Genomic DNA, 12727 nt, shown 5'->3' with positions numbered 1-12727 from the left:
AACAGCAACTTGGATAGTCTACATTACAACAAATGAAACAGGGATACATTCAAAAACATAATACACATAAACAACAAATTGTGGAACAAGATACATGCATCATTCTTAATCTATATGGAAGGCATTAAAAACATGAAAACGTACGGCTTAATAATTATATTTGTGTAAATAAATGTATACTGTGTTAGTACCTGTACTCATGGTAGCAGCTACTTTGAAGGAAAAAAGTCAACCTTTCCTTTATAATCCACTGAATCCCTTGTTTTTTGTCCAGACACTAAATTGTAAGGTAGAGAGAGAAAAAAAAAAAAAAAAAAAAAAAAAAAAAAAAAGACATTCCTCCATCAAAGTAACTTAGTTATCTTCTCTCTTGCTATGCAAATAGGAAACGTATTTTACTTACAGAGACAGTGTAACGGTTGTCCACTAAAGCGGTTTTGGCCGGTGCTTCGACATCCTTATAAAGGAGCCGTGATTTGCTGTGTTCGAGTGCTGATCTGATTTTGTTGAAGGTGAACTCTGCCGCATCGCTTGGCACCTCAAACTGATCCGTCTCCTGATTGTACAGCAAAGCCTGTGGGAAACACTGGTAACAGATACAAGGCATTACTAAGATATACAGTGTGGAAAATATTTGACCTGATCACCTGAACGTTATGGATTTACCGGCAGACTTAGAAATTTATTCAACGTGTGAACAAATAGATGATCAGAGGTCAGGAATTTCTCCTGTATGCAGGAAAATAGGCACATTATTCGACTGCTATATATTTGGAAATTGTTAAAGAACTTCTCAAATGAATCTTACAATGTGTACTCACAAAGTTGTGAACAGTAATCTGGGGAAAATCTGGGAAGAAAAAAAAAAGTTGAAGTACCATGTGAAAAATTCCAAAAGTAAAGTTTTGAAAGGCAAATTGTACCTGTTGAAATTTCACCATGCATGACTAGTGACATTCCTCATGCAATACTTCTTTGGGTCACAAAGTTTTGTGTAACTGCACACCGTAGGTTGCTATGGAAGTGGACTCACTTTCACAATAGGTGGGGGTGCTTAGTAATAAAAGTTTAACGAAAGACCTCAGCCTCTAGATTATAAACTCTCCAAAAACATATTGTGGCAGGAATTTTGACTCGTGTTTGTGAGTCAAGCTCCCTCCACAAAAGCACAGTATTCTGAGTAGTTGGAGTTTGGCATATAAACGAGGGGGAGGAAAAAAAGAAATCACTTTGCCGTTATATCCACTAGATGTCACCAAACGTTTACATATCTTTCCACCGATGGATGTGCCATATTTTATAAAGAACAAGACATTTTTTCAAAACAAATGTGCTTTATTAAAAATGGTCTGCAAAAAAACAATGAAGATGCCTCAAAGCATACTTCAATATATATGAGAAAGTACATCAACAACAGATGTGAGATTTAAGACTTGCAGATACGCGCTTAAAATACAAAATTTGCTAGAAATCAAACGGAACAAACGCACAAGACAGTGATTGGTACAAAAGTTGCACACATACTCCTATCAATATAGGACTTTGTTTAATCTATTCTACTCTTCACTAATCGGTGACAAAAAATACATTTATAAAATAACCTAAGAACATCAGCGAGGTATACATTTAATTGTCAGTTTATAGTCTCCTAACGTTTCGCTTGCTTTGGGCGCTTCCGGGAAGTAATGAGTCTTTCTTGCGACGGCCTACAGACTGACTGCCACATTCTTTGGAGCCATGGAAAGCACACAAACATGCTGTGCAAAACTGGAAGGCACAATCAGCCCTGGTGCAAACACCCTCTCCTTTCGCAACTTGACACTTTGCAGGATGCTGACAATGAGGGCACTGTCGGAGGTATTCGTCATTGAAGAGGGTGTTGGCAACCTGAAAAGCGTATGTCATCATTTATAAAGCAACAATGTTATATGTATGAATATTTCTACTTTGCACTGGAAGGCATACGATTTGTTTCTGCAGACACACATTTCCAAGTTTTAAAAAAAACAAACTCTAAAGCCATAAAAAAATAAAACCGAAAATAAAAACATACCTCTATGAACTTGTCCCGTTTGCCACTGCCGCGCAAAGTGCCAATTTGTAAAGGGGTTAAAGTGCGGGTTCCAGACTGTGGGGTGCCGCAATTGGGGGTTCTCGACTGGGCCTGTACAGTTTTGAAGGGTGACCTTGTAAGCAGAGCCCATCTTGTCTCAGCATCAGCAACATGAGCAGTGTCGCCAAGCTGAAAGTGAGCAAAAGTTTAAAGAGATACTTGACTCATTTAGCCATTTTCAGCAATAAAAAGTTAATATTTTATCCAGAATTAATTTGATATCATTATTTTTCATGTACAATTACTGAAAATGACCGCTATAATTATTTAAAAAAATAAAATAAAAACTTTAAATTATCACTTTGCAGATCTGATAAGCTGTTCAACATATGGACATAAGGACAATTTCAACAAGATTTAACATTGGAGTTTAATGCTAAATGTTTCCCTTTTCAGCAGCAGTACATTCTGCTCCAATTATCAGTTATTGGCCTCCTTGACTATTAATAACCGGTATCTGCTACGAAAAAAAAATCATCGGTCTCCAAGTTTTTTTGTTTTTTTTAATTAAACTGCTAAATAATGGGGGTGATATGTCTCATTGGTAGAGTGGTTATCTTGCAACCCTGATATTGCGGGTTCGATCCCCAGCCGTCATTACCATGTCAAAGTATCTTTGAACAAGATACTGAACCTCCTGATGCTGTCATCAGCAGTTGAATGAGTAGTCAAAATGTAAAGCCCTTTGAGGGCCTCATCAGGTGGAAAAGCACTATATCAATGAAGTACCATTTACCATAACAAAACATCGTTGGTGGAAGTAAACCATATTGCTTTTTCCTGTTCCTCTACCTCTAGAGCAGCTTCTATTTCACGCTGGTATATTGCCCTCTTCAAGCGAGTTTGCTTGTCCAGCTGGATTATTTCATTCCAGTCCCTGCACACCTGACCACACCTGTAAAAACAAATGCATGAATCTGTATATTTTACTAAACTTTATACAGTGGCATTTAGTAGCAATGCCTGGAAGTTTTAAAAAAAACAAAAAAAACAAAAACAAAAAAACAGTGGTCCATCTATACACTGTACTGCAGACTGCACTTTAAACTTCAGGATTTTATAGGGCTGCTCGATTATGGAAAAAATAACCATGATTATTTTTTTGGCAATAACTAAAATCACGATTAATTCAAACGCTTATATTTTGCAACAAAACAAGAAACTTTGAGAGCATTTAAAAATATTAAGACCAATTTTAAAAAATAAAATGAGAGAGAGAGAGAGAGAGAGATGGAGAGAGAGAAGAGAGAGAGAGAGAGAGAGCGAGAGAGAGAGAGAGAGAGATGAGAGAGAGAGAGAGAGAGATGAGAGAGAGAGAGAGAGAGAGAGAGAGAGAGAGAGAGAGAGAGAGAGAGAGAGAGAAAAACACTAATAATGTAAGTTCCTTTTGGACTAAACAGAATTTATAATATATATTTATTTATGTTGGCAAAAATTTGAAGTTGAAGTGCAGTTTGTACACTGCGGACGATCATTTATTCTTTGGTACAAAACAAAAACGTTTACACATTTAAAAATATTAAGACCAATTAAAAAAAAAAAAAAAAAAAGAAGAAAAAAAAACAATAGAATTATGCAAGTTCCTTTTGGACCAAACAGAATTTCTAATATATATGTATTTATTTTTTATGTTGGCAAAAACTTGAAGTGGGAGTGCAGCTTGTGCAATAGGATGGTCATTTATTTTTTTTGGTACAAAACAGGAAAATGTTTAAACGTAAAAAAAATATTAAGACAAACAAAATTCTTAGAAATACTATGTAATCTTTTTTACGATTATGCTGATTTTGTAATTGCGGAGTGTCCATCCATCCATTTTCTTGACTGCTTATTCCTCACAAGGGTGCGGGGGGTGCTGGCGCCTATCTCAACTGGCTCTGGGCAGTAGGCGGGGGACAGCCCAGACTGGTTGCCAGCCAATCGCAGGGCACAAGGAGACGAACAACCATCCACGCACACAAGCACACCTCGGGACAATTTGGAGCACCCAATCAACCTGCCATGCATGTCTTTGGAATGTGGGAGGAGACCGGAGTACCCGGAGAAGACCCACACGGGCACGGGGAGAACATGCAAACCACCCAGAAAGGCCGGAGCCTGGACTCAAACCCGAGTCCTCAGTACTGGGAGGCGGATGCGCTAACCAGTCATCCGTGCTAATTGGGGAGTGTATAATTGAAATTGTAATTGAATTTCAATTAATTGCACAGACCTAGGTTTTATGAAAAATCATTCTGAGATATATACACACACACACACACACGCACACACGCACGCACATCCCCACACTACAATGTAAAAAGTCAATTGTAGCAGTTACAAAAAGACACTGAATTTCCCCAACGGGATTAATAAATCTATGAACATAAAGTTCTGACCTGTGGACAGACTGTCCAGACAGATGGCTGAATATGAGAGCCAGGATGTGCCAGAGGTTCCTCTTCCTCAGCTCCGTTAAAATGTCCACCTTCCCCAGGCCTATCTTGCGGCCAATCAGCCCCGCCAACGGCATCGTTGTCCTGAGCATGACGGGTGTGTCAGCAAGAGCCGCTGTGGCCCTCAGCTCCTCTTTTAGACTCGGACTTTGGCCAGCAAACATCTGGGCCCTCTCCTTACACAAAGTGTGTATCAGCTGTAAAGCAGGTGTCAACGAAAGGTCGTTTGTGCTCGTCTTGAGGGGGGTTGCGCTGGAATTCACACTTTTGCTGCTAGAAGGTGTGATGCCATCATGCTTGGCTGCACTTCGAGGAGTTGTATAACCTTGTTTGGTCGACGCCAGCCCATCAGGGGTTGCGTTGTTACATTTCAGAGATGAAACGCTGCGAGGGGTTTCCCTGACAAACACCTCATTATCTTTACACGTCCTGCTGTGGCCCTGAATTTGTTGATGCTTTCTGTCCGACGGGTCTTCATCAGACAACGAGCCTCCTTCCTTGAGAGTGGAAAGTCTGTGCTGCCGCTGTAAACGGGAACGCCTTTTCGTATCCGACAGACAGGCGGGTTCGGAGTTTCCTTTCGAGGCGGATAGCAGCAACTCTTGGAAGGAGCCATCGTGGTCGACAGAAGATTCTTGGGATTTATCCAGGGAGCTGAAGCCGCTGTCCTCACATGGAAACCTGCAGCAAGGTTCAGACATGCTCTCAAAATGACTGCATTGAGAAGTAAACAAAAAAAAAATAAGCAGCATGCTTTTAACAGGTAAAAGAACACATACCTGATAGATTTAGGCGTATATATGGATGACGGCGTGCACAAGACATTGGCTGATTCATGCAGGTCACTTGTCAGGTTGCGGACTGGGGATGGAGAGTTTTCTTTGGACGAGCCCGACAGGAATTTGCTTAAGCTTGGTGCTTCTACATTAAGTTGATCAGAGGCACCAAAGTGCTGACTGAAATCATCCAAGAGCGAAATTCTCCTCTCCAAATTGTTGCCGTCACCCAAGCCGAGGGTACCATCCTCAAGAGTGGAGGTCCTTACCTGAGAGAAGAGGAGGCGACGTTTCCCAACACATAACGGGAAATCCTGCTCCGGTTTTAAAGTGCTTAAAGTCAAATCTTGTGGCGCGGTGTCAAAAGAGCCAAATGGTGACTCCATCTCTCCGGTACATGGGGACATCGTGATGTTACTTTTGACATCTTTAGGAGCGTTGCACATACCAAGCTGATGTGAAACATATCTTTTGCATAGTTTGGGAGTTTCACACCAGCTCAGAGTGGAGGATCGCTGAATCCCACTGGTGTCTCTGTGCAAAGATTTAATACTAGTACTTTCCTCAGGGGTGACCGCAAGTCTGAGATTCCCTTTGGGTGTGTCACTGAAGTCCGCTGAAGCCAAAGATCTGCAGGAGTCCAATCTACCGATGGTCCGTGGACTGTTGTATAAACCCGAGTAGCCACTGTCAAAACACTCACGACACTGTTGGCCTTTGCAGCTGTCATGGTGGATGCTGGGCTCAGGAGTGCACTGCATTTTTTATTTTTATTTTTTTAAATCGCCTGCCTGCCCAAGCGGTGGCCGTCCCACGGAGGCCTGCGGATGACAAAATGGAAATTCAAACGACTCCAAGACATGCCAGACGTACATTCAAGTATGGGAATGTTATATAGCGATAGACTGATGTGTTTTTTCAGGGCCAATAGCGATACTGATTATTAGTATTCAAGGAGGCCGATAACTAATATTTCAAACAGATATTAATTTGCAGTAAAAGAGAAAATAGCGCCAAAATTTTAAAATTGAACTTTGTTGAAATGCCATTGACCATGTTTGTTAAGACAACTTTTCGTATTTTCAAAACGTTGAAGGTTATTTTTTTTTTTAAGAATAGATAGCTTTTGTTTAAAAATGACTTTTTTTTTTAAATTACATGGAGCTTCCCAAAATTAAAAACTAAGCAAGTTAAGGGCTACTCAAAGTATTCTACTGTAGATAAAGTTTTCCAAAATTCCTAATTTCTTAATTTAAAAAAAAAAAAAAAAAAAAAAAAAAAAAAAAACAATCAATTAATAAATAAAAAGTGTAGGTTCCCAGTTCAGCATCTTTTCTCAAGTGGAAATTTAAATAAATATATAAATGGAAAGTTCCCTGTATCTTACTGAGCAACAAATGCATGTGAATATAGTTAATTTTGGGTCTTCGTCAGGGTTTGTAAAAGGTTTCAAAAGACCTTTGCAGATAGTGAAAAATTGCCTGAACATGTTCAAAATTTCTTTGCAACAAGTAAAAAAAAAAAAAAAAAAAAGGTCTGTGAACATCTTACAAATCCTTATGAAAACCCCAAATTCGCTACATTCGCAAGCGTTACTGCTATATTGGACTTCATATTGGTTTAAAAAATAAAAGGCTGATTCCCTGATAATCGATCTGGACAATAATCGGTCTATCCCTAATGTTCAAGATGAGAAGTCTGAAGTCGGAACACTTTTGCTGGATTCCAGCTTAACTTATTTTATCATAATATTGAGGTCCTGTGCAAAGGAAAATGACTGACAACCTCAACATGCATATTTAAGTCAAGTTAAATCAGCTGCAACTGTCACAAGGCGGTTGCAGCATTTTTTGATCCACTCCACTCATCCTCCTTTTTCCAATCAGTTAATTACTTACATAATTTAAAATGAAAAAGACCCTAGTAGTTTGACATGAACAAATATTCTGAATGTCATGTGCAAACCTTTATTAAATGCTTTACTTTAATGCATGCATTTGTTCACTGCTCAAACACAACCTGCGCTACCTGTAACGTAGCCATCCGGTGTAAGTTAAAGGATCATCTGTGGTCAAAATTAAGAGTGTGATCTGCCTTAATACATGATTAATGTGATAATCCAAGATGGCGGCATGTGTATTGTCTGCTCAGTGTCTCTCTGGATTTGAGATGTTTTAATGGATTTTATTGCATTTGAATTTGTTTTAATAAGTTGAAGTTGATTATTTTTTTATAGATAATCCCTTTGGATGTTTTAAGTGAACTGTGGACTTTTTAATTTTAAGTTTAAAAAATATTGCTATTATCTGAGTCTGGCTAACAGGCTTGGGCCTGCTGCATCGCCTGGGGCCGAGCTAACTAGCTTGAGTCTTTAACATCCCCCTAGAGACTGGGTTTGGAGGCCCACATTCCTCCTGGAGCTGAGCAAACTAGCTTGAGCTTGCAACATCCCTCTTGAGACTGGGCTTGGAGGCCCACATCTCTCCTGGAGCTAAGCTAACTAGCCTGAGCCTGCAATATTTCTCTGCAGTGGAGGACAATGGCGTTTTTTATTATTTTAATATGTTTGTTGGCAACTTGGGACATGAGACTCAACAATGTTCCCTGGGTGAGTACCCATCACAATGTGTTGTGTTTTCGGGACATTTATTATGGTGGCACTGACTCTAATGTTGCTTAGGAGCAACCTCAGATTCATTTGGTCTGGGTCTTAAACTGCTGGACTGAGGTACCCAAGGAATTACTTAAACTCCAAAATGCTCTCGCTTTATATGACCTCACGCTTTTGCTCTGTGAAAAGAATTGCTCTGCTTCAACATACAAAAACTTTGTGTCAAAATGTAATGTGAAACAAAGATTGATGATTGTTCTACTTTTACTACTATCTGGAAATGTGCAACCAAACCCTGGACCTGATCTGCAATGTATCCAGACTCCTTCTGATTTTAATTCAGTGTCTGGCCTTAAAATTGTTCATCTTAACGTGCGTAGTTTACTACCTAAAATGGATACAGTCAAAATCTGGATTGGATCAACAGATGCAGACATTGCGATCATCTCTGAAACGTGGCTGACAAGACGCATCACAGATGATGACATCAACATAAATGACTACAATGTCTATCGTACTGACAGGCCTAAAAAAGGTGGTGGTGTAGCCATCTATGTTAAATCAAGATTTGATGTTTTAGTTGTCTTGTCTAAGTCAATTCCTAAGCAGATGGAGTTTCTGGCCTTGAATTTGGTAATAGCCAAATCCCCTTCTATAACTGTTGTTGGTTGTTATAGACCTCCATCTGCCACCAAGGAGACATTATCATCTTTAAAATATCTTTTATCCAAATTAAACTACAATGAGCTTTTAGTGGCAGGAGACATGAATTGGGATTGGTTAAACACTTCTTCTGAAGAATTTAAATCTTTCTGTGACTCTGTAAATATAAGCCAGTTGATCAATCATCCAACTCAGCCAAATATTAAAAGTCCTGAGAAGTCTACCTTGATTGATTTAATTCTTACAAACGCTCCACATAAATTTTCATCTGTGGGTGTTTTTTGTAATGACCTGAGTGATCATTGTGTTGTTGCAGCGTGCAGGGATACAAAAATCCCCAAATCTAAACCACGTATTATTTTTAAGCGGAACTTAAAGAATTTTAATGAACAGGCCTATCATCATGATTTTTCCTTTGTTAATTGGGAACAAATAAACCTGTTGCCAGATGTCGAGTTAGCTTGGACATTTTTTAAAGAAAATTTTGAAAAAATTGTAAATAAACATGCCCCCATAAGGAAATTCAGAGTAAAGGGGCGAGAAAACCCCTGGTTCTCTCCAGAGTTGTCTGATGTCATTCATCAGCGTAATGTGGCATGGGCCAAAGCCAGGAAAAGTAATTCTGTTCGTGATTGGTCTATTTTTAAACAACTGAGAAATAAATGTACTTCTTTTATTAAAAAGGTTAAGTCTGAATACTACTTAGCTGTTACTTCTGAGAGCCTCAATAATCCACAAAAATTTTGGAAAGTGATCAAGGGTTTTTCTGTGAACAAAGGCCCTCAAGTTCTTCCTACTTTTGTTTTGAAGGATTCAATTCCAGTTTATGACAGAACTGAGATCTTAAACTGCTTTAATAAGCATTTTGTGTCATCTGGTTCTTTGTTTGACTCCACAGGAGCTGCCTCTTTGCCTCACTGCACAAATTCTCAAATGTTTTCTGGAGAACATTTTAGATTTGTACCTTTTACTGTACAGCAAGTTCATAAATCTCTCAAAATTCTGAATCACCGAAAACCTCCAGGACCAGATTTGATAGAGCCTTACTTTTTGAAAATGGCTGCTGATTTTATTCCAATGCCTCTTACAGTACTTTTTAATCGATCAATTGAAAACAAAGTAATCCCTGCAGTATGGAAGTCAGCTTTTGTGGTTCCTCTCTTAAAAGGAGGTGACCCAGCTGTTTTAACAAACTACAGACCAATATCAAACTTGTGTGTCTTATCTAAAATTTTTGAATCTCTTGTGTGTGATCAACTTAAAGAGTTTCTCTACTCAAATGAACTGCTCTCAAATTTGCAATCAGGCTTTAGGAAAAAGCACAGCACAATGACTGCTGCTACAAAAGTGGTTAATGATATACTTGTTGCTCTTGATAAAAAGCAATACTGTGCTGCACTTTTTATTGATCTGTCAAAGGCATTTGACACTGTGGACCACACAGTTTTAAAGCAAAGGCTCATCAGTCTTGGTTTGTCAGATGATGTAGTCTCGTGGTTCACAAATTATTTGAGTGACAGGACCCAATGTATTAAACATGATGGTTTATGTTCTGAATTCTTGAGTGTTCACAAAGGGGTGCCGCAGGGCTCTGTGCTAGAACCCCTCCTGTTCATTATGTACATTAATGATCTGGGACAAAGCGTGTTGGGCGCCAATATGCATTTTTATGCTGATGACACAATAATTTACTCCTTTGGCTCATGCTCTGCTGCTGCTGTTGCTTCGTTGCAGAAAGCTTTTAATGTTGTGCAGCACACACTTCTGCAACTAAAACTGGTCCTTAATGCGGACAAAACTAAACTGATGTCGTTTTCAAATTCCAGGAAAAGCCCACAATTTCCCCCCAAAGTGTCCACTCTGGAGGGAAATGAAATAGAGGTGGTTCATACATATAAGTATCTTGGTATTTTGCTTGACGACACTTTGACTTTTAAACCCCATGTTGAGAACCTCGTGAAGAAACTCAAACTAAAACTGGGTTTCTTATTTCGGAATAAATGTCGTTTTTCTTTTGAGGTCAGAAAGCGTCTTGTCACTGCAACTTTTTTATCTGTTTTAGATTATGGGGATGTGTTGTATATGAATGCTTCAGCTCAATGTCTGAGTAAGATTGACTCTGTATATCATGCTGCTTTGAGGTTTGTTACAAATTGTAGAGCCTTGACCCATCACTGTGAACTGTACTCTCAAGTGGGATGGCCTCCTTTGTCCACCAGGAGGTTGACTCACTGGTACATTTTTATTTACAAGGCTATGCTTGGACTGCTGCCCTCTTATATTTGTAATTTAATCACATTGAAAAGTGTTGATTCTTATGGTCTGCGTTCCAATGATCTTTTGTTGCTCTCCGTTCCATTTGCCCGCACTGAGCTGGGGAAAAAGGCTTTTGTTTTCTCTGCCCCTTCTGCATGGAACATGTTGCAAAAGGACTGGAAGCTAACGGAACTTGTTTCATTGAACGATTTTAGATCCAGATTAAGAGCACTTGAGACGGCCTCATTGATTTGTAACTGTTTTATATAATTTTTATGTGATTGTAGGTGAAACTTTTATTTGTAACTGTAATGTAAACTGTTTTGCTGCCTCTTGGCCAGGACTCCCTTGAAAAAGAGGTTGTTAATCTCAACGGGACTATCCTGGTTAAATAAAGGTTAAATAAAAAAATTTAAAAAAATTTTGCCATTAATCAATGAGTTCAAGTGAGTTCATGTTTTAACAGCACTAACAAACCTTATTTCCATTCCTACATGCTCTTTGATGTTTGATGCGGTATAAGATGAAAGAGGAGAAAGAGCAGGAAAGGATTTGTGGTACATGGATGGATGGAACAAAAATAGTGAAAAAACTTTTTTTTTATAAAAGGGTAGCCTCGCTCTCTTTTATAACTTCACACCAATCTTAACACCAGCCTGCAGGCACAACATACAGATAAATTGTTTACATTTGGCATTTTACATCAGTCCGTTTATTATGTGTGACCTTAAATTTTCTCATTTCAATTAAACTGAGTTTTCAGTGTTCAGATGCAATTTTCCTGCACATGACTTTCAAAAACCCAGTTTGGATTGGAATGTAACATTAGCAAGTTGGTGATGCCACAACTGTTTGAGTGTGTGTTTGTATGAGTTTATTTTGTTTGACTGACGAGCCCATTAGCATGCCCCTGTGAATGTGGTTTGCGCAATTTTATGTGAACCACCTGTAAGTTGAATGAAAAGGACTGGAGTGATGTTTGTTTATTGAACGATGGCATGGAGAATAACAAATTAAGTTGCCTTGTAAAAAGGTCATGGCGTATTTTAGATTCATCTTGCAATTTCACCCGAAAACCCCAAAACTTACTTCCTGGCAAGTGGATGTGGAACTGAGATGATTAAACGCTAAACATTCTCAGGTGCTACATTGGCGTCAATCAATTACAGGAGATGCAATAGATGTAGTCATGAACAAGTACTGCCACTTGAGATTTTTTTTCTGTTCCATTCTATTTCAGTCAATTTTCTATACCGCTTATTTTTGTTGAATTCTATTACAGTAACTTACAACGAGTACTCAGGATAATTAGAGTAGAGCCAAACACACGTCCTCCATAAATCAAATTGGACGGGATATTCTAAGAAAAAAAAAAAAAAAAAAAAAGACACTTACCCTAAAATACCATAAAGGTACCGCCCGCCGTTGACACCGTGTGCCCTTGCTCCAGTCTAGTACAGTTTGGCAAACATCGCAACCCAAGTTACAGCTTGCCACGTTTTCAAACTTGGAGCCCGCTGTGGCTCGAACGTGTCACGTGTTTCCGCCTACCGGTCAGCTGTTCTGCCGCGTGCTGTTACCATGGAAACGATCTTCATTTAACTTGTGACGTCTTATATTTATCTATTACTTATTCATATTTTGCTTATCATTATCTTTCCTGAATACAGCCATTTATGCAAGATTTTGGAATCTGTATTTTCTTTCTTTTTTCATGTAATACACTGTACTATCATTTTTACTTTTAGCATATATATAGTTTTTTTTTTTAAATTTCTTTATTGATAAATAATACAAATGAATGAAATGTGATCAAGTTTGACAGATTTGCGTCGTAAATTAAAAATGTGAGAAAACATTGCAGCAGGCTTTG

General features: G+C 38.7%; 1 protein-coding gene across 1 annotated transcript; it reads right to left on the bottom strand.

Annotated features, from left to right (window-relative positions):
- Positions 1 to 1316: 1316 nt before the first annotated feature.
- Positions 1317 to 12424, bottom strand: fbxo43 (F-box protein 43). Its single transcript, XM_077525894.1, has 6 exons — positions 12250 to 12424; positions 5328 to 6145; positions 4492 to 5229; positions 2906 to 3008; positions 2054 to 2242; positions 1317 to 1887 (listed from the first exon to the last, which is right to left on the bottom strand). Exons 2-6 carry the CDS (start codon positions 6083 to 6085, stop codon positions 1639 to 1641), a joined length of 2037 nt encoding a protein of 678 aa, XP_077382020.1. The 5' UTR covers positions 6086 to 6145; positions 12250 to 12424; the 3' UTR covers positions 1317 to 1638.
- Positions 12425 to 12727: the final 303 nt, after the last annotated feature.

This window comes from Festucalex cinctus, chromosome 7 (genome assembly GCF_051991245.1).
Source record: "Festucalex cinctus isolate MCC-2025b chromosome 7, RoL_Fcin_1.0, whole genome shotgun sequence".
Lineage (NCBI taxonomy): Eukaryota > Metazoa > Chordata > Actinopteri > Syngnathiformes > Syngnathidae > Festucalex > Festucalex cinctus.
Note: the sequence above shows the minus strand (reverse complement) of the source record. Positions and strands in the feature narration are given on the sequence as shown.

Coding starts and splice junctions, on each gene's coding strand:
- fbxo43 (XM_077525894.1), bottom strand. CDS start 6,085: ATGCAGTGCACTCCTGAGCCCAGCATCCACCATGACAGCTGCAAAGGC. Junction 5,230..5,327: donor TATACGCCTAAATCTATCAG/GTATGTGTTCTT, acceptor ACCTTGCTGCAG/GTTTCCATGTGAGGACAGCG. Junction 1,888..2,053: donor AACGGGACAAGTTCATAGAG/GTATGTTTTTAT, acceptor TACGCTTTTCAG/GTTGCCAACACCCTCTTCAA.